Below are 24486 nucleotides of genomic sequence, written 5' to 3' on the forward strand. Positions count from 1 at the left end.
GAATACTGTTTCCCTCTCTGACCCATAGTCATAAAGGATGCTGGCACTAAATCAAAAGGTTTGTTATCGATGCTATTTCTCTTACCCTTGTTGTCCTGTCAGTTTCTTATCAACAGCCATCTCCTCTTACTTCTGATTTTCTTGCCCCATTTTGCATAGGATTGTCATAACGGGACTTTATACGTTCAGTGTTTACCCTAGCAGCTCACCCTTACTCATCTTACTTTGATATGAAAGTATTTCTTTCAGCTACAAACTTCATAAACTCCAGATTCATGAAGAAAGCTTTTCTGAGGAAGCTATTATTTCAAAGGTAGGCTGTCTGTATGGATCCCCTATTCCTTGGAGAACTAGATCAAGACAGCATAAATCACATATACGGAGAGAACTCATGTCTTGACACTTCCAGTTATCACCTATTACCTCCATCATATTTTTGAGGTTTGCTTCCCAAAATGTACCAACTGGACCACTTAAAGAACTAGCAAACAGGCTGGCAAGAATTTCTGAACTCTAATTCCATTTACTGAGTAGGCTGCAAGAAAAATGTGCTTGTAGGATCTAGTACCCACTGTAACAGTTGCTTCAGTCTTCACAATATTAAGAATTTTAAGTTATTCCTTATGCTACAGATTGCTTGGAATTATTTGCACTAACGTTAAGCTATCTGACGTGRGTGGTGTTAGTGCTGCAAAGCAGCAACATATGAATATATATCACAGTGCATTGTCTCAGACAACCTTGAACTATTTCTAACCAAGCTGAGAAGATTAACTCAAGAACAGTGTCATGCCAACATGGCTATTAGCAGTACTCCAGGCATACATTCACTTATAATGATAGCCAGGCCCCTCACTAAAGAAAGGCATTAACAAGATAGTAACATGAGAAACTATGGGATGAGTAACATGAGTAACTATGAGAAACAAGGAAAAGTTGGGCTCGTCTCCTGTAAGCAAAACTGACTCAGGCAGTCTATCACAATGATCAGGACCAAGAGGGAAAAAAAAATCAGGAATGAAGGAATGAATAAATGAACAAACACATAGAAACAGACACACACACGCATGCACACACATCCCTCTATCAACTCATCATCAACAGATACATCCCATTTTTTTATTTTATGATTTGCTTTTCCAGTAAGTTCTATTTCATGGGTATTGCAATACCATTCCTTGAATAGGCACTTTGTCCTACACCATGGGTGGAAATCCTTTTGTCCTAATTGTGACATCTCAAGCAGTCTTTGCAGGAGAAGGAATTATGTCTTATTTTTCCCGGAGGATTAATCCTTTCTAGTTTTCTCTAGAGAAGGGGAGCCCAAGATAGCTTCCCATATTCTGAATCCAAGTGTCTGCCTGGCCATGCCCTAGTTTAGCCAGAATTTTTGAGCAAGTTTTCTGATCCAAACAATCAGAAAACAAAAAACAAGGGATGCATTATGCAGCACAGCTGATATGCAGTAAAGACATTAAGCAACAAGGTAAAGAATGCAGGTCTCACATTGCAGTGAAGTCCATATTCCTATCCTACATCAATTTATTATATCTGAAATGTAAAGGAGCTTTTATTTTCTATTTGAGTTTTGGGGGAAGAATGGGGAGAAGACAGCATGGGATAGGTACAGAAATGGGTCATCTGTTTTGTCAATTGACACAGTTTATAGCCCAGTTTTCTTAATCCCCCAGATTATTAAAGACAGATGTAGCAGTTATTACCTAAGTTACCTGAAACATATTTTCAGCCCAAGTGGGAACGTCCCAAAGACTAGCAAGATAGAGAGCTGAAGGTAGGCACCACCACATCTCTCACTAGACAAGCTATACCATTTTGAGTTCTCGAAAGGTTGTATGCCTCTGCAGACATATATGGCACCTAAACAAGGTTTTCAGTGACTAGCATCCACTTAAGAAATTGGAGGGRTGATAGCAATTCATGCTGGCTTATTTTACTATGGTTCTCCTTGCTCATGATAGTGTGGGTTATATCACATGTTAACGCAACAACCTTGGGGGAAAATATTGGGGAGAGTCAGTCTGATCATTATCACATGCATAGCATTTTGATCTTTTCATCCATGTGCTCATTAAGTATGAGTACATTTGCTCTACCTTCAGATTTCCATTCTGATATGTAAGCCGTTCCCCAAGTCCTTCTGTAAATTTGGCCCTTTGGTCAGCATTCATTTCTACTACAAAACAGGCTATGCAAAAGCAAGTAGTAAGAATAGTTCAAGGCTAGAGACTAACAGGAATAAACACGGATTCCAAGTTCTTTTTTAATTATGTTGGACACGTTTCTTTCTTTCTCTCTGCTTCCTTATCTTCACCACTATTATGTTTATGCACCAAAGGAACTTTAGATGCTTGAGGTATTATTAGGTGACTAAGTCTTTTACGTGTCTCTGAAAGTTAAAACTTTGGTGTTTCTGGGTTAGGTTTCGCWGTATATATGCTGACCACAGTATAAATCTTAGACAGACCCTGCAGATACTGTAAATACTGTAATATAAATAATAACCACAATAAGGAGGAAGAATCCAAAACCCCGACTCTGTAAAGTGCTAAATTCTCTCTGGAAAATACTGATCAATTTATTCTCCAAAAAAGTGATATAACTAGTGTGCAGGGTCTATTTCAAACATTGTATGAATCAGACACAGTTATCTTCCATGACCATTATAAACTCTGTCTTAAATTTTAGCCAGCAAATTCTTTTTATGTTGTAAGTAAGAGAGCAAGTGAGTTCATTTTAAAGGCTGGGCAGAAAAGGGAAAGCATTTTTAAAAGAGGAACAGAACAGAAGGAAAACAATGGAACAAACCCTGCAAAAGAAGGGGAGAACACCTGGGAGTACCCCAGTGTCAGCAAAATGCTAATAAACCCGGGACATAAAGCACAAGCAGCAACTCCTACTACTCTCTGCTCTGATGAAACCTGTACTAAAGCCAGAGAAGAAATCCATTTCGATTTGGTTATCATCTCTCTCTCTCAAGAAAGTGCAGCTGTTTTAACTTAAATATGTTGTATGATCCAGCCTCAATGATCAGCCTCAGTATGAAATAAATACATACTTAGAAATGGGCTCTCTTGGTTTATTAGTATTATATATTATATTCTGCATGCACTTAACGAGAGACTTGAGTTGAACCATATATGAATTCATAGGTCAAGCTGAGCTAAATCAAGGCAACTCCCTGTAAGTCAGAACTCTGAAAGCGAGCACAAAATTTGGGTTCACAGTGGTTCAACACAGTAATTGCTGATAAAAGTATCCTGCGCTGATTTAAGCAAGACAGTTTTCTCAGATTTTGACCACTTGACCACTGCATTTTCCTGAACGCATGTCTGTAGACTCAAGAGCATAACTTTTTCTTTACTCATTAGATGCAGCAGCAATCTGTTTGTTCCTGCAGCAATCTATTTGTTCCATAGATAATTCATTTCCAGATGGAAAAAAAAAATCCACAATAAATTCACAGAAATACCAATCTTTGAATCCAAGAACCCACACAGTGGACCTTTGCACATGGTTGTAGCATTCACTAGTAAATGTGTACTTCCATGATCATTATGTTTCTTGGAACAGAACTGACTAACACATAGAATGTGTTTTTATGTGGAAAATTGGTAATGGTTATCAGCAGGTAAGGCTTAAATCAAAAGACAATCACAGACTCATTTAAACCCATAAGCACTCCAGGCTCTAGAGAAGGACCAATCAAGTCTTTTCATTTGGCAAAACAGCTGTTCATAAGAGGGTGGCCACCTGAAATAAGAGACCCCATAGCAGGTCAGAGCTAACATTGATGGATTAACAGACATTTTTCTTATTACGAATTTAGGCATAGTTTGATTAGCATCTTTATGCRGCCCTGGCAGCCTAAGCACTGTGCATTCCCCATCCTTGGTCATTCACTCCTTCCCCCCACTAATCCCTGCACTTCACACCAGAACAAGTATTTGTGTAACCAAGTGATAAATTGGACCGATTTCCTCATCCACATCCCATCTTTGTCGTTAGGTTATTATTAAACTGGATGGGTGCCCCAGCTGATATTACCATTCAGCGTGACAAGTGATTGTGATACGTAGGCGTGGGAAGAGAGGAAGGTGGAGAACAGGATTGCTTAACCCTGAACCATAACCAAAAGAGGTCTGAGCAATCGGCATCTCCACGCCTGTGGTAGTGGCTGCTGGCAGTGGGAGTAGGGAGGGTCAGTACGAAGAGGGGCAGGCACGATGCTGGGAGGAAGTGGAAGCAGGGTTTCTTACACCAAGGCTCGCTGGGAACTGGGCTTCAAAGARGCTTCCTGTTGTTGTTTGTATAAGATGTTTCTAAACAAATGTTGCTCCAAGAATATGTTTAACTCAGCTTCTGTCTAATGAAAACAGTCCTATCTGCTCTTGAATTTTGGCTAACCATTAGGCCAAAGCAGCAGAGTGGTTCAATATCTAATTAAATACTCCTGCTAGCAGGGATCCTCACTCAGAAACCACTGAAGAAACAGCAGAGTTTTCAGACTGTCTCAATTTTGCTACAGGCCTTCAGTGAAGTGTTTAAAAATGTCAGAACTCTGTCTCTGCTGCCCTGAACTAAAAATACAAGTTGGAGAGATGTTTGACTGGAGGAGGGGAGTGAGGCAGCAGGGAGAGGATTAAGAAATCATGTAAAAATATACCCTCTGAATAGAGAGATTTTGTTTGGCTCTTTTTTTGCCTAGCTGCAATCACAGTCATTGTACAAACAGTGTTGCATTTCTAAGAAAACCATGTAAGAAATCAAATGGCAATATTCAGTGTGACATGGCTAGCACCAGTTTTTTTAGTATGAATGTATGAATAATACTTGTGTCTTCATTATGCAGCTAGTATTATTGCATATATATTCATCAGAAACACTGCTTCATCTGTAGCTTTTTTTTTAACATATCATACCAAGTAAGAAAAGTATATTAGTGCAATCAGAACTCTTTCAAATGCAGCAGACTTTGGAACTACAAAGGAATAATTCCTACTGTCAGCACCTTCACTTGACAAGTTCTCTTTGACACAGGAGCCATGTTAAACTGTATTTTACTATTCAAATAACCATGGACTTAAAAAAAAACACAGACACACACAAACTGTGAGAAGAATATATACGATAGCTTGACCTCGAAACTAATAATTATCATAAATTTCTTACCATAGGTTATTCTGAATATCAAAATTAAGCTTTGGATTTCATGGATCTATGCACTGCTCCTTATCCCACCAAATTTGCCCCAGCTCTCCCCTTATATCCCCATACAAATTAGCATTGCAGTACCTTCCACGTAAGTTCTCCCATGATACTCTTTCCCATATTCCCCTTCCTGGTTCAGGCATAAGAATGTATTCATCACTCATATAATGCTGGCCAGCTGGCTGCTGCCAAATATAGCAGACAAGTGTGAGTTTTCCATGCTTTTCCTTACTTAGGCATTGATAAAATTGCTCTTATCTGCATAGCTCCTAATCTTCTCAAAACTGTATGAGTACAGTGACTATATCAAATTATTTGCTTCTTATATTCAGTATATTTGTAACACCAAGTATATAAACCAACTACAGTTTTAATAGATCTAGCTAAAAATTTATATCTAATCTGGACATCAGAGTGAAATAAGTAGCAATACTTCAATACAAAAGGTTACTTAGATCTTGTTTAATGGATTAGTAAAAGCAATACATCGCATAATGTGTTAGAGTTGAAATGTTTACAAAGTAAGTAAAAAGGCTTTTTTAGAGTCTGGTGTCTTTTAAGAGATTAGTGAAATCAGGTTGTGTTTTTCTAGATACTTAAAGAGTTGACATCTGAGAACATTGTGTCTCCGGTGGTGTTATAATGCTGGAGTAAAATAAATGGAAAGCTAACACTAACTGCAGCATAATAAATATGATTGCCAATAGATATGATTTAGAAACACACAGTAGTTCATAGCTTGGAGATAAAAATAGCTTCTTTGAGAGGTTTAGTTGAAGAGAGAAGCAGCTGTATTCTGTGGAGAAATCTCTGATCTTGCAGTTTGTTCCTTCCAAACCAGAGAAACACAGTACAAGAAATGTTAAAGGTGCAGAGCTTTTTTTTTCTTTTTACATAAAATGCAGCAGTCTAAAGTGGTATTTCAGTGGTATTAAACATATATTTTTATTTTTATGGTGTAGCATATAATACTTCCTATGATAACACTGAGAAGATGTGTGTCCTGCTTAAAAGGACAAACTTATTTAAAGAACAAGTATTCAGCTAGCCCAATTCCATCTCATCCTCAACCAACTTGTTACCTTGGACAAATCTGTCAGATCTGATTGAAAATTGCGAAGGAGTTCAAAAGCTATTGAAAGGAAGAGGAGAAAAGGCAGCTAAGGTGCATTATTTCCTTAAAAAGCACTAGGGTTATATATTCAGGATCCTATCCTCATCCCAGATAATATAAGATCTACGGGCCTAAAAAACTGACATCCTTCCCAGACTGACCTCATTTACATGCCCTACCTAAATCAGAATCTTTTCAACAGTGTCAGAGGAGTTAGCACAGTATCAGACTAGTATAAGTGAGATCAGACTCAGGCTCTACAATTTCATGAAGTCACGGGTTATTTGAATGCATAATTCCCTCCACAAAAATACTCATATTTGAATTCAAGCCTATATATTTTGATAGGTTCCCTTACCTAATTCTGAAGATACCCTTTTATAAGGCAGGATTTGCAGTGTTTTTGTTCATGACTGCTGAAGTCTCTTCTTAGGAGCACTATTGCTAGTTAAAGCCCCTGCTGCAGGCTAAGATTCCTTACTGCATGTAGTGATTTTGAAACTATGCTGTCCAGGTGTTACTGATCATTTTTTTTAACATGAAAAAAGGCAACAGCAATAATACTAAAAATGCCCACACTTTTAGTAAGGAAAATCTATAAATATGTACGCCTGTCAAGAACCAAAACTACATTCAGAATTGCTAGTGCCCTCTTCAATTTTCTGTGAAGCAAATCGGTTTAAATCAGCAAGCCAGACAGCTTGGCAGATGCATTTAGTTTGTAATTGTATCAAGAAAATGTATAATAGTAAAACTGACYGAAGAACCTAAGAGAATAATCTTACTATAGGTACCAGCTGAGAATGTCTTTTTGATATGTCCCTCAGAGTGACACGGAAGACTGTGGAGTTGCATCTCTGCAAAGTCCAGATGGCTATAAAAAGTCACTCTTTATGGCCTGCTGCCCTCTCTAGGAAGCAGATATTCAGACATGTACTGCACCTTAGTGTCACTTGAAACAGGGACCTTATCTAAAGCTTACTGAAGTCAAAGGGAGGCCTTTCATTAAGCTCACAGTGTAAGACCTTTAAGGCTCTTACCTTTGCACCTGACTAACCATGAATGTGGGAACTGACATCCAGGGGACTACTCCTGCACTCAAATTTATGATAAATCAAGGCCCAAGTGAAGAGCCTCATACATCACAGTCATAATAATAATGTAGAAATGGAAAAATTTGGAAAAGGTATCCCAGTCTTATCAATTAAATCTATTAAATGTATGAGATTTAGTAATCTTAAAAAGAAAGAAGTAACACTTTTGATTAACTATCTTCAAGTGTATTACAGACAATGAGAAGCTTATAGGCAATCATGAGAACCATAGGTAAGGAAGCAAGTTCTGTTACCTAGTGTTTCCTACTAGCTAGATGTCTCTAAATGTTGATTGCCAATAGGAAACGCTAGATATGTGGATTTAGCTGACATTTGCATTACATGAATCAAGGTCCAAATGATTACAGAAACATTAAATAAAAAGGGCTGAATAACAATATGCAACAAATGCATTTTCTACCCCTCCGCCCCCAAAAAATTCATCAGGTTGCCAGTAACATTTCTACAAATCGTGTATGACCTTGCATCCATATATTCAGGCACACATAGAAGAGGATCTTTCAAGAATGTCTTTTCACAGACAGCTTTTATTAAGAAACAATAAAAACAGCATAATAAAAATGACATCACTTGTGGGAAAAAAATAGATTGTGGAATGAAAAACAGCAGCATGGTGTCAGTGTGAACAAGAACCAAGAAAGACAAGGAGAGCATTGTCGATCAAGGCATTACTCCTGTCATGAACAAATGCTCTCCATGTTGTGCTGAAATGAAATAAAATGGACTCATGTAGTGGGTGGGTGCTATGGGAAAGCTGTTCTTTTTCCATTGTGCCAAAAACATTTTGTTTCCTTGGTCTCAAAATGAAATCTAGATACATCTGAGGTGAAAAATCTTGAAATAGCCTTTCAGAGTCCTGCTTGTCATTTGTAAAAATACATATCCCTTTTATGAAAACAGAAGTAGAGAACGTGTTGTTTACACATCACCTTCTGATCACCATTTTGCCCTAAAACCATTTACATATCAATCTGTTGGCCTCAAACATGAATAAATGTCTGAGTTTGCCTTTCAATCTTTCATGTATACCTGACAGACTGTATCAAGGCTTCACCTAGAATTTCTGCTTCTTTGCTCTTCTCCAAACTGCGGTAAGAGATACCTATTTATGAGGTAAGAGATATCTATTTACCTTTATATCTGAAAGTCTGTATGATTTGTAGCAAATTAGCTGACCATGGGGAGCCACACTGGTGCTGCAACCTCAAACACCTTTGCACCTGGCACAAATTCTTGAGACTAAGCCTAATCTGTGTCAGATGACCAGATCTTCAGCACAGATCTTTGGAAAACATAAGATAGAGTGTGCTGCCAGTTTTGCTGTAATGAGATGGATATTCTGCATGGACGTAATTCCAACCTACATGGGCTTTGTAAACTTTGTATTTATATGGAGTGTGAATTCTGAGAAATTTGCCTACTTACTTAGAACAGAATTTTAGTGCAAGTAACTATTTAAAGCTTACCACATGTATAAAGTACTGTCCTGAATGGAGGTGAGTTTTACCGCACACTTGGGCATTTTACAAAATCAGAGTAAAAACTCCTATGATTTCCTCAGAAACACATTCCTATGAAGTATAAATTTATGAAGTTTAAGTTTATGATGTGTAAATTGATGGTTCTAACAACACAGAGCTTGGAGGACAGGAGGCAGTATTTGCTAGGCCTAATGTTAGCCCTGGAAGCCCGTCTCCCCTTAACTCCCTGTATAGGTAATGCAGGGAAAGACATTTCAGAAGGTGTGTAGCACCTGTAGAAGAGCAGGTGTGGATGCCCTTGAGTCGCTATTGAGGGCATTAGGAAAATTACTATCCTCCGGTCTTTGTGCATTCTCTCCCAAACCTTCAAAATATCAACTTACTTAGACCACTAATGCTGTTTTGCACAGGTGAAAATATTGAATATATATTATTTTTGGCCACAGGTAAATTAGATTATAAGAGATTAGAGCTGGACATTTTTTCCTCTCTGAAATGTCATCCTCAAATATTTGAAATTCCACAAAAAATGGGCAGAAGAAAATAGCTTGCTTTGACACAGTCTTTAGTAATGACTCAGGTATTTATGTTTTCATCTCAAGGGAAATACCCCCCTATTAAATAATATGAGGAGGAATGAAGAAGACAGGGTAGAGCTATAAGTTGTTTATATCTTTCAGTTGAGAAAGGGCTGCCAATGAAATTTCTCATTTGATTATTACCCAGTTTCCCCATCTCTCTATTCAATTAATTTAATCTGTAGCAGTCAGAGGTGCTATTTAATCCCATGTCTCCTAGTGTTACATATTCTTTAAAAACACACACACACACAAAATCAGTTTCCTTATTGTCTTCATTCTCTATACAATGGTTTGGTAAAATCTGTGATCCAAGGAATTAGGAATAGGTCTGAACCAAAACCTTAAACTGAAGTATTATCAGGCCCTAGACTTCAGAGAAAAATCTAGAGAAAAGTTATATGCCGCTAATTTGTTCCTATAATAAGCTGAAATCCAAAATCAGATTTTTAGGAGAGCATTTGAGTTCCCGACCAGCAGTTCACTTTTCTTCAACAGAGTGTTTAGGTGAATGATTAATTTTAAGCAAATTCTTCAGTCTCAGTCATCTTAGAACATTTTTCTAAGGTCAGAATCAGATTTTGATAAACAAAGCCAGATGTAAGCATGTGCTCATTTAGAGTCTGAATATAAACCACTATCAAATTTTGCTTTTAAGATCCGTTAATAATAGATGGTACTTTATTGCAAGACAGCAGAGTCAGAAGGTGAAAAAGAATATTAGTGTTGTAGCCAGGTGTCAGGAGGGGAAAGTCCCCAAGGGGGTTGAGGATTCCAGTGTCAATCATAAAACCAAAGACAAAAATACTGCTCTTAGTAGATGTCATCTACACCCTGCAGATGTCAGGTCAGCCCCTCGGAGAGACTACTTTCATCTTTGTCCTTATAAAAATTCTTCTGAAGAGCAACGGTTTAGCTTTCGACATCCGCCAAACTCGTCTTCCTGATGAACACATTCCTTTTTATACAGTGTTCACTTCCCACTGTCATTTCAGGCAGCATAACCGCTGTTATTTGTGTGACTGTGTACTAGTCTGTGTCCTTAGCAGGGGCTGGAAACAGCAGAGTGCCTCTTGCAGGGAAGGGAGGAAACGTATGCAAGAAGCCTGATCCTGGGAGAGCTCCCAGCTTAATGCAGCCAAGCCTAAGGAATACTCCAACTTACACGTGCTGACATGGCTTTAACATGTTCAGCAGGCTTGGTGGGTGAAAACCACCTGATTCACACATTCTCAGGCAGGTAGCATGAGATGGTATCACTTGAAAAAGATGGGTTATATGATTTGAGACCATACCTCTAGCAAGAGAAAGGTCAACATAGGAATAATGCTGCTACCCTATTGAAGACCTCTGAATCCTAGGCAGACTAGTTTTAGTCTCTGTGCACTAGTAGATTCCTCTAAAGTTGTTCTAACGTATCACCCTGTATACACATTTAATTCAGCCAAATCAAACATTTCCAATAAATTAACTGGTACTTGCTCAAGTAATTCTGTTTCCTTCTCCCACTGTATTGGAAGAAAATGCTTTTTTTTTAAAGGGAAAGCATTAATCAGAAAAAAATCACTGTGATTTTTTCTAATGGGAAAAAGAACACTGATATTTTTAATAGAAAAACAAAGCTAGATTTCTATATTATATCTCTTTGTGAAAATGCGCACCCCTTAGTATATGAAAATTAACATGAAGTGATAGGGGAATAATTCCAGGAGCCTGTTGTTAAATTATTAGCAACATGCTCCATAGAGAACCACACAGAAAAGGGAAATCTCATAAAACACAAAAGGGCAAAGCTCTGAAACAAAGTTCTCTCTTTGTAATTCATYTTATGTATAATACTTTGCTTCTCTATTCTCGGCCACGCTCTTCTTTAAGTAAATTATCTGCCAATAAAGAAATACATGGAATTATAATGCACAACACCACATTGCTATTTTAATATTCTACACTATTCATAAGACTGCACAAGGCACAGTTTTTGACTTTTAAATATTGGCAAATCAAATAATTTTCATTTCTTAGGCATTTATCCATACCAAAGTAGAGCATTTTAAATTCACCATCACATCCTGAGATCTCTTTGCTCTAAAAGATATCAGGTCTGATTGCCATTTATGCTACACTTACATGTATACCCATTTTAAAGACCCTCTTCTCTGCCAGAATGATTTAAAGCAAACTTGCTAAATGAAAATAGGGGCTATCTTGTATTTTTAAAAGCTGGTTATTCAAAAAGGCATTGATTGTACAGCAAAGTACACTTTATGATGCAGAACCTCAGCTGGCTAATGTTGTAGTTCCATTTGCAGCAGTTAAGCTATGTGGGTTTCCCTCAGCTGCGGATCTAGTCCTGTATATTTTGTGTAATTAGAGGATATATATTTTAAGCAATAACACACAGAGCTCTATTGTGTATATTTGGCAAATATTTCCACACTTCAATCAACTACAGAAACTGTGAGTTTGGAAGCTAATATACCAATTACAACCAAACTATATCCTCCTTTTAAATTGTGCAAATCTTGATTAAATCATCCATTGTCTTGGAGATAATCCAGGTTTATACTGTTGCATTTGAACACAGAATTCTATAAGGCTGTACATAATTTATACAGATAGGAGCTAATCACTATGAAAAGATTCAGGTAGCTAAAGCTGAATTTTTTATCCTAGACCTGATTTTGAGTGTCACCTGCGAGGACGGAATTCCACCCTGTGCAGAGGGTGGGTGTTTCAATCCCTCTTTAGATTCTTGACATAGGTGTTAAATAGAATTTATAGGGTCCATAGGCTTGGGACTGACAGTGAATTTTATCCCAGCAACACTAACTCCTTCCAATGATGGCAGGTGAAAAAGGGGGGTTGTTTTTTTAAACTAAAAAAGCCTGTATTATTAAAATCAGCTATAATCAGTTGGGATTAAAGGCCCATTTGTGCTTACATTTACGGTGGTGAAACATCAGAGTAATCCCATTGTGCTCTGTGGAATTACTCTAGGTTTTTATTCTTGTAAATGAGAACAGAATTTCTCTCTTAATCCTGTCTTTGAACCTAAGTGATTACAGCCTGAATTGCCTCTATGAGTGAGAAAAATGCGTGTCCCCATTTAACTTATTCTACAGGTTTCACATTTTCATGTGCCTATACTGATTTTAAAGGATTTTAACATTGAGCAAAAGCCAGATTAAAAAAAAAAAAAAAGACCTCTTCAAATCAGAATGTCCTAATTTTATGCACATGGTGTCCTCTGTAGTGACAGCCTCTCTGTGGTCCATATTGTTTCTAATGGTCTGAGATGGACRCTCCTGAAAAATACTCCTTTGGAAAAAAGTCAATATAAATCTTTGTGCTAAAGTGCATAATTATACAAAGAAAACAGAACAAAAGATAGCTGATGAAAACCCTAGGCAGTAGCAGGTCCAACTATATCTTGTAATAAGATTCAGGTATAACTGCTGTGAACATTAAAGCAGCAAAAGGTGCAGAAATGCACAGCATATAATTTCAAAGTGACAACAAAGTTCCTTGAAAAAAGGAAGAAAAGCTTTATCCATTTTATACTTGTTACATGATTGTGCTTGTCCTTGAACACACCTCACTTGTATTCACACTTCCAGCAGTTTGGTGTAGGATTATTATTACTTTTTTTATATTTTGTCATCATCATCACTACTTATTTTTTTAAATGCAACTGGGCTTGCCTGCTTTAAAGAGGTTTTTGAAACATCTGTGTGCATGGTGGACATGGCTATAGTCTCATAATCCTCCTCACGGGAGCGGAAGTGACAGAAATGAAATAAAAACTGCAAGTCCCTCTGGAAGTTCTTATTGAGAAACCCATAGAAGATAGGGTTCACACAAGTAGAGATCATGGCTGTGAGGTGGCAAATCAGGAATAACAGATTGTGGCTGCAGGTCGCAACAGGCAAAATTTCGTGATTCCAGTCAAACACAATATTGAAGATGGTGAGAGGCAGCCAGCAAACTGCAAACGCAACCACTATTGAGATCAGCATGATGTTGATCCTTTTGGTTTCAGAGGATCTGTATTTATTGTCTCTCATCTTGTCCATCATGTTGTTCCTTTTTTTTAATCGTATGTATATCTGCAGAAAATTCAACAGAGAAACATGTGGGATGATTTAACCTGCAAACATAAACTTTGCAAGGATAAACAAACATCAGACAGAAGGAAGGACAGATCACAAAGGGGAATCTCTCTTACCTTTAAGTAGCAAATAAATATAAAACAAAGCGGTCCAAAGTACTGAATGACCAAAAGAGTCGTGGTATAAGAAAGCCTGGCGGTGTCCAAAGGGAACAGGTCCAAACACACATATTTGTCTTTATATTCATCAAATGTTATGTTTCTGAAGGGTTCATCTGTTAACACATGGTAAATCAGGAAAGGCAAAGAGGAAGCTGTGGCTAAAATCCATATGGCAGCAATCCCCATGTAGGCATGTCTGTTATTCGGCCTCCAGCCACGGGGATTGATGATCAGCTGGTGGCGTTCAATAGCAATGAGGACTAAAGAAAAGACAGAGACAGTGATTGAGGCACATTGCACAAAAGGATTCAACTTGCACATGGCTTCCCCAAAAATCCAGTGGTCCATTAAAGTATATACAAAGGTAAAGGGAAGACACATGATGGTCACCAGAAGATCAGAGAAGGACAGGTTGACAATGAGGATATTAGTAACATTGCGCATCTCCTTTTGCTTTAGAATAATGATAATCAAGGCCAGATTCCCAGAGATGCCCAGAATTATCACAGTCCCATAAGCCAAGGCCAAAGTGAAGACCATGGCCAAAGGCACATGGCAATCTTCATCCTCAAACTGTAAGATCTGGGAATTCTTCTCTGAAAAATTCAGGTGCACGGAGTTATTTCCAGGCGAGACAAGAACTGAGGCATTCATGTTGTTTGCAGTTTGCTGTACAGCTGCCACGGGTTTCATCCAAACCGTTTCCAAAGTTCAAAATATTCCCGTCAGCCCTTGAGCAGACCCCAATCCTCGGTCCCACATTTCCCTCGCACGACCTGGAGTGGGGACAGAGGCAGGTGTGTTTATTGCTCTGCCCCCCCTCCGCCCCCGCTTACAGCGCAGCTGCTTCAGGGAGTGCAAAACCACCCCCCGCGAAGGGGTGAGACCCGCGGGGGTGCTGCTGCCGGGCACAGCGCGGGCGCGGGGCGCCGCAGCCCCGCTTCTCCCTGGGGATTAGCTCACCACCAGCTCGGGCGCTCCGTGGCCGGGGAGCATCCCCCGCAGGAGGAGGGTGGTCGCGCCCCGCGGCTGGTGGCTGCAGTCCGCGGGAAGGAAGGCAGAAGGACGCATGAAAACGCGCGCCTGCGAGCGGGCGAGGGAACTGCTCCTGCTCGCGCCCTACAGGTCCACGAAATACGGGGCTGAGGAGTAATTTCAGTCTTAGACCACGGTAGCCTTTCCTCAGTCTTTTTTAGATCTCCTTGTCACAGGTTTAATCTGCAACAATTTGCTTTCGCAAAGTGCTCCAAGTGGCATTTTATCCAGCCATAGGATAACAAGGGGAAAAAAACAATCTCACTAAAGTAAGTGAGGGGTGGAAAAATTACTCCAAAAATTGCTCCATTGCTTTTTACCTAATACATACACTTGATGTTGAGTGGCCAAGTGCCCACAGCAGCACTGGCATTGAGTCAAGGCAAATCAGAAGCTCTGAACACCTTAATCTCAGCTAGCAGGGCTGTACAGCAAAGAAAGAACAAAACGAAATGAAAGACAAAAAAAGCAAAAATTAAACACTGCAGAAAATGTATTTACCCATGCAACACAAATAGGCATGCCTAAGTAACATCCCCTTTGCAAGGCCTCTGTTTTTAAAATCAGAGAAACTCAAGCATGTGTGTTCAGGAGGGGGGAAAAAAAAGAGAGAAAATCAAATAACATGACAAGCCTCTACTCCAAATTGCAGTTAGCAGCGGCCATCCTGAATCTGGAATTTTCCCTCTGCCCACTCTCCCATGAGCTAAATTTATTGCTCACTTAACCTTAGGCTGTGGTAATGAAAGTAATGACCTCTAAAATTCACACAAGTGGATTCTAAGCCCAGCCCATATGGCAGTTAACAAAAATGGTGCAAAAACATATCCCGCTATAATCTACTTTATTACAAGTCACCCCAAACGGGGTATCCTAAGTGATAGTTCATATAAATCTCAGTGACAACAGACATAAGTCTCCAAAGCAGAATCATCTTTGGCTGTTACCAAAAACAGACATCTCATTAACTAGACCTGTGCCAGGGACCAGACCCRGAGCTTCTTTCTCCTTGGGGCAGAGCCCAGCCTGCATGGGTTGGGCTTGCAGCTCCAGCTCTTTCTGAGGGTCAGCAACAGCGGGGCAGTGCCAATGCGGGATCCAGTCGCCAGCTGTCACCAGCCTCCCAAGCTCACCTCAGCTGGCTTTGCACTCTCTGCTGAAGCTGGCTCTTTATAATCACCGCATGGCTACATCAAACCACAACAGGAGACGTAGTCCACCTCTGAGTGACCATCTTACTGACAAAGTTAATGTCACAGGCTTCAGAGAAAGGCATCTCTGCCTGAGATTTGGCTACTCTGATTTTCCAGCTAGCTAGGCATGCACCTGAACATTAACTCTCAGAGCTACTGCCTCTGCTAACTACATTTATCAGGTCTCCTTAGTCTGCATAGTCCGTTTTAGAGTCCAGTAGAGAACCTCTTTGCCCTGGGGCTTCTTGAAGCTTTGCTTCAGACAGCTCCAGAAGTAGATGCTTCATGCCAGAGGTGTGTGTGTTTGCAGGCAATGAGGAGTCAGGACTCCTCGATTTCCAACAGCATGACTTTATCCCAGCCTGACAATCAACATTCGGCTTTAAACACGATCTCCACTGGTACACCTGCAGCACAGGGTGGCCAGGTCAGCGCTGGGACTGAACGGGACACTGATGGGTGCAGGATGGGCAAGGGGCAACATCCTGCAGGGAGGGGAGAGGCAGGTACTCTCACAAGCTGCAACCTCTTCAGCACTGGCAAGGTGTCAGGCCTAGATTTCATGCTCTTGGGTTTTCTTTTCCCTTAGTCAAGCTCTGCTCTTGGTTATTTATTAAATATCAAACTCAAAACCAGAAAATGCTGATGCTCCTTCTTCCCTCTCCTGTCCCCAAAGCAGAGAGGAAACCTAGAGCCCCCGGACGTCTGCTGGGGCCCAGCTCGGAAAAGCAGTGCTGATGGCAAGCGGTGGGAAGTCCTTCCTCCCTGCCCACCTCTCCAAAAGGGACTAGAGGTCAGGAGGGGATGGGGTTGCTTCTCCTGGACAGCCAAGCTGTTCCCTGTCCCTCACCCCGCCAGCTCCCCAAGCCAGGAAGGAGAGATCCCATCCCACCCCAGGTGTTGGGGTGGGGACTTACACCTCTGCAATGCCCCCCCCCACCCCAGGGATTGCACAGCCTCCCCCACCACACACACCCGTCCAAGTCTCCAAAAGGATTTCAATCAAAAGTTTAATGCTGAAGGATCAAAAGGGTAAAATAGCGTGCTGTGAGGTGACTGGGGATACAGCGTAAAAACTATTGGAGCTCTTCAAAGGGAAGCACAAAACATTGTTAGCCCAAGCTGACGGTTTACCCAAACACTCGCAACTCCAACCTGAAGCCTACCCCACCCTGGGATTTTGTCATCTGCACCTAATGGAGCAAGCAAACATCAGCCTAAACAGCACACAACCACACACTTAGTCATGGGAAAGCAGTCACAGGAGAAACTCACCTTGCAATTGCTCTGCCTGTCTTTGATCTTCTCTGGGGTTGGCTCACGAGGGTGGATGGAGAACAAGGAGTAGGGAAAGGGGAAGGCGCCTCTGGTATTCCTCCAGCTCAGATCCTAAAGATTGGTGAGGAAGGCTGGAGACTCCCCCTTAAAGCCAAACTCCACCTTATCCCAGTATCACATGATGGTGTTCTGCTGAGCATATCCTGAAAATCTCACTGCAAGCACATCACCTTTAAATTACACATCTGGGGGTGGGTTGCCTAGTAATTCAGATATAAATGCAATTAAATATTGAAACAAAAGAGGAGGGGGAAGAGCACAGAGAAAAGCTCAGGAAGGGAGACAGTTTCAAATTGCTGTCTGGCTGTTTCAGCATTTTGTTTGCAAGTTATTGCCACCTTGTGGCCAAAGTTAAGATGATATTAAAAAAAACCTTTTTAGAAAGTGGAATAGGAGGCGATTTTAACTACGAGGAGCAAGTTCTAAAGTTTGTTTTGTCCTTTTAAACCAGTACAACTAGCTTATGGCCTGTATTTTTCATGAACAGTGATGACTGGCTTGATGAGAATTGCTGCTGTTATTATTTTTTCCAATTAGAAGTAATATGAAACTATTTAAAAGTAAACTAAGTCAATAAAGGAAATATCAAACCTCAAGAAAATACAACTGTCAGTGTGTCCCTCTGCAGGTGTCTTTCTGATTCATGCCAGCCAAGTGGTTCATCATACTATATGAGCTGTGGAAAAAGAAAGGCATTTCTGCAGGTTCATACTCACCACTGGGATATTCCAGGGAGCTGGAAAGAGAATGGACCCCTGAAAGTAAAGAGCAAATCCTCATAAAGACATGCAGAGCTGGAAAGCCTCAGCCAGCTCTTCCTGTTCTTATAAAAACTGCAGTTTTCAGCAACCAGACTTTTTAATACAGCTGGCATGAGTAGCTCTGCAAACTACTACCAGCTATGGGAGGATAGTTTCAGACTTCCACTATTTACTGAACACATTCATAAAAAGCAAATACTAATTTTATTTTCTCTTCATTCTTTTCATGATCCTGAGATACCCTGCTCTCTCACTTATTAAGAGCACTGCTGCAGCAGCTCTAATAGGTATAAAAAACAGTGGGTCTGGATCCCAAAACAGAAGTCCAAGAGAAGCTATTCAGATAAACTCATATCTATTAAAAAGCACTTTGAAAATCATATAACTGGCATGTAGCCTGCAGGCTACATTAAGAAATTGGAATGCTTACAAAACAGAGGTCCTAACTCTTCCAAGGCTCCAGATTAATTTTTCAAGTGTAAGAAGTTACAATCTCTTACATTCTTACCTTCAGTCGTACCTGTATTATATGACAACACTGTTATGTTGCTGGTTACTCTCAAGAGAAGAACCATATTAATTACTACTAAAAAATCAGGTGCACATAATAAATGATTGTAATATTTTTTGCAGAATGAGCTTCATGGGAAGGTTTCAGAATCCCACATTGAGGTTCGCGTTTATCCTGTATTTCTAGGAGCTCAGCTCAAGTACGTTTAAACTGCAGCCCTCACTGTGAGAAAGGAAAATGCAGGTGTACCTCAAGGTTGCTCTAAACCAGTAACTTGGGCACTGCTGACATTTTAACAGCAGCAGCCAGGAGGTTACTGCAGGCTGTATATAATGCCACTCGGGAACTTAAAAAAAACTGTTCATTGTTAACATGCACCAATTTCCATTTGAGCAGAGCAAAGCTGTAAACCCAAAGATCAAAGTTAGAGCAGAAGATCCCATAAAGGGCATATTTTAGTCTGAACCAGTGATGTTTTAGGACATGTATAACTGAAGATCTTTGCTGATTATGGACATGGAACTATCCAAGACATTACTGAAAAAGAGAATTATTATCCAATATATACATTTTTAAGGGCAATCTCTGTGTGGCTAGGTAGGGAAAAAGCCTTTCTTTTCYATGCCAGGAGGATCTCACTATTTCCCTATAATGCTTTTACCCATATGGGTAAGACAGCTTTTTTAAAAATTAAAATAAGCATTCTATGATGCAGAATCCTAGCACTCTGCCAATGGGTACCAAGAGCAGAGATGCAGTATTTACACATCTTTAGGACAAGTTCAGAATAGGAGGCATTAATATGGTGTCCTAGCAAAATCCAAATAGAGAAATGCCATTATCTGTGCCATAGAAATTTCCAAAGTTTCAAGCAAGTAGGATCTTTCTCCTTCATATTGCCATTAGTTGTGAGKGTTCATCTCAGAACTGTCTCCCTTTCATCAGTAAATGAAGCGATTCATAATACTTCATATTTTAATGGTTATTCTACAAGAACTTCAAACATCATCTAAACACAGATGAAAAATCTCATGATACATCTTTTATACTATAATATATAAACATAACTATCACCTATAGAGATTGAAGATAGGATCCTATCTGCCACTCAAGGACCTGAACTCATAGAGACGGTAACAGAAGCTCATTCACTTTGCAAGTGGATGCAAGGTCAGGCCTTAAGCAGAGCAGTGGAGCAATGGAAGGGGCTACCCAAGTCACTGAGCCTGGTCTCCTGCAGTGGGTCTGCACAGGACACTGGGGAGTTGGTAAGAGAAGTCCTGAATTTTAACTACCGGCTCATCATCTTTCTCATCCCCATATCAATCCTATGATAATGCCAACAGATCTAATTAAATAAGGTTTGGGTAGTACTTCAGAAGAGCCATCTGGCCTGTAAAAGCCAAGGCTGATGCTGTGTTGAAAAACCATTAAGTTAATTCAGTATTCTTAACTTTGGAGCCTAAGCATTCCTTTAAAGCGTAGTTTGCTATAATCCTAGTCTTAACACAAGCATCCCGTCCTGTCACACAAACACCTTGTGTTGTGTGCTCACCTCAGATGATTGAATCTATTGGAGCTATACCAATCATTTCTGAAGCACTTCATATACATGTGAGCACTAAAATAACAAAATATAAACATAACTAATAAATAATAATTTTAATAAAGAGAGATATTCTTTTCAAACTTTTTACATTATATCTATATAAAATGCATGCTGTAAAGTAAAGGCTGCACAGCATCAAGTATGTACTAAAAGAAAATCAGATATTAGCAGCTCTTTTAGCTGTTCTAGGTGTCTCCAGTCTCAGCAGTATTATATTACAGGTGAAGCACTAAGCTCAAAAAGATGTCAAATAATACCTCTGTAACTCTTTTCTACTCCTAATCACTGACAAGGCACAAGAACACTGGAGTAGCAAGATAGCAAGATAGATTATCTTCTTCCTTGGAGTAAATTATTTTAGTGCATCAAAGGCACCCTATGCTGTAAGACTGTGTTTGTTTGTGGGTGCATGTGTATTTGTGTGAAGGCATTACATTGCAAAAAGAGAATAAGTGCAATAAACAGAATAAAAGTATTTTAACTAATGAAATAGAACAGCAGGAGTAAAAGACAACAGTGCTTCTTTGAAGCAGTAGCATTGAGAAGGGAACAAGATGTTTTTATGAAACACATGGAAAAAAATTTGCACTGAAATAATTTAACTAACTAGGCATTTTGCTGTTGACTACAATGAGAATAGCATCAAATCCTCTGTGTGTCTAAGAGCATGTCTATACTGCAACGACTACAACTGCCCCCAAACCTACACTTCATTTGACTGCTAGTGTCACAAACCCAAATAAGCTGCATGAATAATTATGTGGTCAATCTCTGCTGAGTGCCATGCTGCTGCAGTTCCACAGTATAGTCAAGCTAACTAGTTTAAAGCTAGCCTGATGATATGCAATGTTACTTGAAGACTACTTGAGACATAACCTTTGTCTATTTGCCTAAAATACAGAAGAAAACATGTTTCCTACAGCTACAGCCAGCCCATTCAGGTTTCAAGCTGTTAGGTAACACAAACCCTTCTTACAAAAATGGTCAGTTACCTACTCAGATGTCCTGCCCTTCATCGCAAAGACAGCTCAAGCATCACTACCTTTTCAGTAGTCCAAGGCTCATTGCATTCATGTCCAACTGTTTTATGCAAGGTAAGAAGACCCTGAGGAAGAGATGTGGCAAGTATATATCTAGAGAAGCAAAACATAACTGGGATTTTTAATAGTACTTTGTACATGTGTGGAATGAACAGTTGGACTGATGTGTGGAAAAACAAATTCAACCAACAGAAATGCTTTCTGTGGCTCTCATAAAATTCCTCAGACTATTTTTAGCCATGTCCTTCCATTTTAGACTGTCTTGCTGATAGATAGCTGCTCCATTGGCAGCAGACTTTATAATAATGTTAGACTGACTCACAGTAGCCTTTGACTCAGGGTGACTGACTGTATGCTGTGGAATTTGGACACTGGCTGTTTAAACCTTGATTTTTCAGAGGCATTCTTCCATTCTCACTGACTTCAGTTGGAGCTTTGAGTCTTCATGTCTTTCACAGTTAGCCTTTAGAAGCTAAATTTTCAAACATATTGAGACAACACTCCCAAAAGAAAGATATATTTGGGAATATGATAAGAAACTTGCCAAAATGAATTTGCATTCTTAAATCTGATAGAGTCCTCTCCTGTATTTTCTGCTGTGCCATTCTCATCCAGGAGTCTCTCTCTCTCTAATATACCATTTTTCTCCCCCAGCTCCATCAGAGCAGGTATCCTCCATCATTATGAACTTTTACTTCCTGGAGGACTCCTCCATGGGTTCAATGACTGCATGGATGCTGATCCAGTGACTGACTTCTAGGGAACTTGTACTATATCCAGTGTCAGTCCTGAGTCCTACCTTTTCCTATCTCCAGATCACCTATTTTATTATTCAGTAGCGATACTGGCAACCAGAGGTACACAACCAATGAAGAGGAAAAAATGCTAGTGGCATTTTTTTGAGTAAAGCTTTGCCTCTGATGTGATCAAGTCTCAGCAATTAACTGTCCAAATACTGTTAAGAGAAATCTGATGTTATTTACAGGTTTGGGTGGAAAAAAAAAAAAAAAACACACCTGCCTGTACATTACTCATTGATGAACTCTCCTGAAACAGGATGATCAAAAAAACAAGTATGATATTTTGTTCCTAGAGTAAGTTGTTTTGAGGAAGAAACTCTTGTCTTAGTGATTGCTCTTGCTAAGAACAATTTAATTCCATATGGAAGTTGTTTGGGAAGCTGTAGTAGGTGACTACCTGTCACAGAAATGGACAACATGGAGGTAGGCTGTTTGTACCTTTACAGAGATACAGTGTAACTCCCAGAACTCATAGCAATAGGATGTAAGAACCCACAATTTCCTACACTTTCCCATCTGTGGCTCTGTTGGCAAACTTTTTTTTTTTTAAAGAGAATGTCATTTTTCTGGAGTCAGGAGTTTCCACAGAAAGATACAGTGTCTCTAAAACTTCCCTTTGACAGCTCCTTCTAGGAGGGACCTTCTAGTCCAAGCAGCAGGGCGAGCAATGCAGGAAACTCACCTGGAATATGGGGCACCCAGGTTATTCAGCACCTGGGGAAATGTGAGTCTTAGTCCCCTGCACAGTTGGTTAGGCCAAGGGAGGGTTTCTATCTTCCTGTCACATACTTGTGTGAAAAGCTTCAAAGCCATCAGTGTTAGATGGGAAAATGGTCGAAAATGCTAAGAGCTGCTGCTCAGCCCTATAAAGGATTATTAATTTTGTTCTCCTTTGTGACTAACAGAAGGAGAGCTGTCTTAATATGATGAGATGGATTGGCATGTCACTTCCACCTGCCAGCTCCCTGCACTTCGCTTGCACATGCAATGATTCACCAGCAGTGGGTGGTGAATAATGCAGAAACAGGCAAAGAGAACACGGGATGCAATCTTTCTCATCATACTGAGCTCATCCGCTGAAGATTAAGGTTAATTGTTCCTTCATCATTTAACCTAAATGGAACAGTTAATTTTTTTAAACTAAATTAAATAGAGATCCTAACTGGACTTTCAGTGTTCCAAAGTTACCTTACAATATGGGTGCTGCAGCTGTTTTGTCTTTGTGTGGTAAAATTTTTCACAGGCTAATTATACTGACAGCTTTCCAGTAGTACTGTGTTAGTATCAAGAGTAGAAGGAGTGCCTTGGCAAATAGCAGTCACTACGTTTTCGTGTCAGATTCTGCCACTTTTGCTCCCAGAGGCCTGCATGTCACTCAGTTCTCTGGTAGTCCTATAATTGGACAGTGATCAATGAGACTTCTTTTGCTAGAAGATAACGGCTGGTGTGAACAGCAGAATTTGTCTTTTAATGTTTTATCCTATGACATACCCAACAGCTTTTACACTTTAAAATACTGTTCACTTAAAAATGCCCTGCATTCCCACTGACAGCCCTGATCAAATTAAAACTTCCCTTCAGGTATTTGTCCCTGCAAGAACTGAGCTATTCAACACAGAGAGAAATACTGTTTGGGGAATGCATCACCTCCCACTTGTTTTAAAAATGTTAAAAATTAAAGGGTTTGAGTAGTATGTGTGAATGCTGCTGAAGCCCAGCTCAGGCCAAAGTGAGCGGGACTAAAGAGCACTCAGAGCAGTCTTCTGTGATTGCCTAGCTATTTTCAGACTTCTTGATGTTCCACAACATCAAGAGCATTTCACTATTGCAAATTGCTATGTCCTGAATTCAGAGGGAAAAATTGAGAGCTTCCCTTAAATACTGGTGAGTGCAGGATTTGTTTACAGTATCATTATATTTCCATGGAAACTATAGTTGTCATACCATTTAATGCTGAAATAATATGCTCCACATATCGCACAAAATAGCCTACCGAAATGCATCCATGAAGTAAATTAAGCCCTAATCATGGCTGTAAGCGAATGAACGGCAAGCATTTCAGGCAGCATCAAGAGGAACCAGGTCTAGCCTTTAGGCTAGGATGCATCTGCCTGGCCAGCGACGACTCCCTCCCGCCTCCGTAGGGACGACAGCACCTGTGTAGGCTCCGCCGCCAGGCAGCCTGGAGGATGCCGCCTTCATCCTTTCCGTTAGGAGCTGCGGTCGCTCGGCCGCGGACCCCTTTCCAGTGATGGGTGCCACCTGGGCTGCCACCTCCACCGGCCTCGGGGGCACGACGGGGCCGCTGAGATGCTCCGCGGGGCCCCGGCCCGCCTGAGGCCCCGGCAGGGCCGTGCTCTCCGCCGGCCCTAGGAGCCCCGGCAGCAGCCAGCCGGGCCCGGGCCCGCACCC

General features: G+C 40.3%; 1 protein-coding gene across 1 annotated transcript; it reads right to left on the reverse strand.

The window, feature by feature from the left end:
- Positions 1 to 13164: 13164 nt before the first annotated feature.
- Positions 13165 to 14480, reverse strand: NPY1R (neuropeptide Y receptor Y1). Its single transcript, XM_026065426.1, has 2 exons — positions 13743 to 14480; positions 13165 to 13623 (listed from the first exon to the last, which is right to left on the reverse strand). The coding sequence occupies exons 1-2, from the start codon at positions 14478 to 14480 to the stop codon at positions 13165 to 13167; spliced, it is 1197 nt and encodes a 398-aa protein (XP_025921211.1).
- Positions 14481 to 24486: the final 10006 nt, after the last annotated feature.

The sequence above is a fragment of the Apteryx rowi genome, unplaced genomic scaffold, assembly GCF_003343035.1.
Source record: "Apteryx rowi isolate R43461 unplaced genomic scaffold, aptRow1 scaffold_227, whole genome shotgun sequence".
NCBI classification, from domain to species: domain Eukaryota; kingdom Metazoa; phylum Chordata; class Aves; order Apterygiformes; family Apterygidae; genus Apteryx; species Apteryx rowi.

Coding starts and splice junctions, on each gene's coding strand:
- NPY1R (XM_026065426.1), bottom strand. CDS start 14,480: ATGAAACCCGTGGCAGCTGTACAGCAAACTGCAAACAACATGAATGCC. Junction 13,624..13,742: donor TATTTATTTGCTACTTAAAG/GTAAGAGAGATT, acceptor AATTTTCTGCAG/ATATACATACGATTAAAAAA.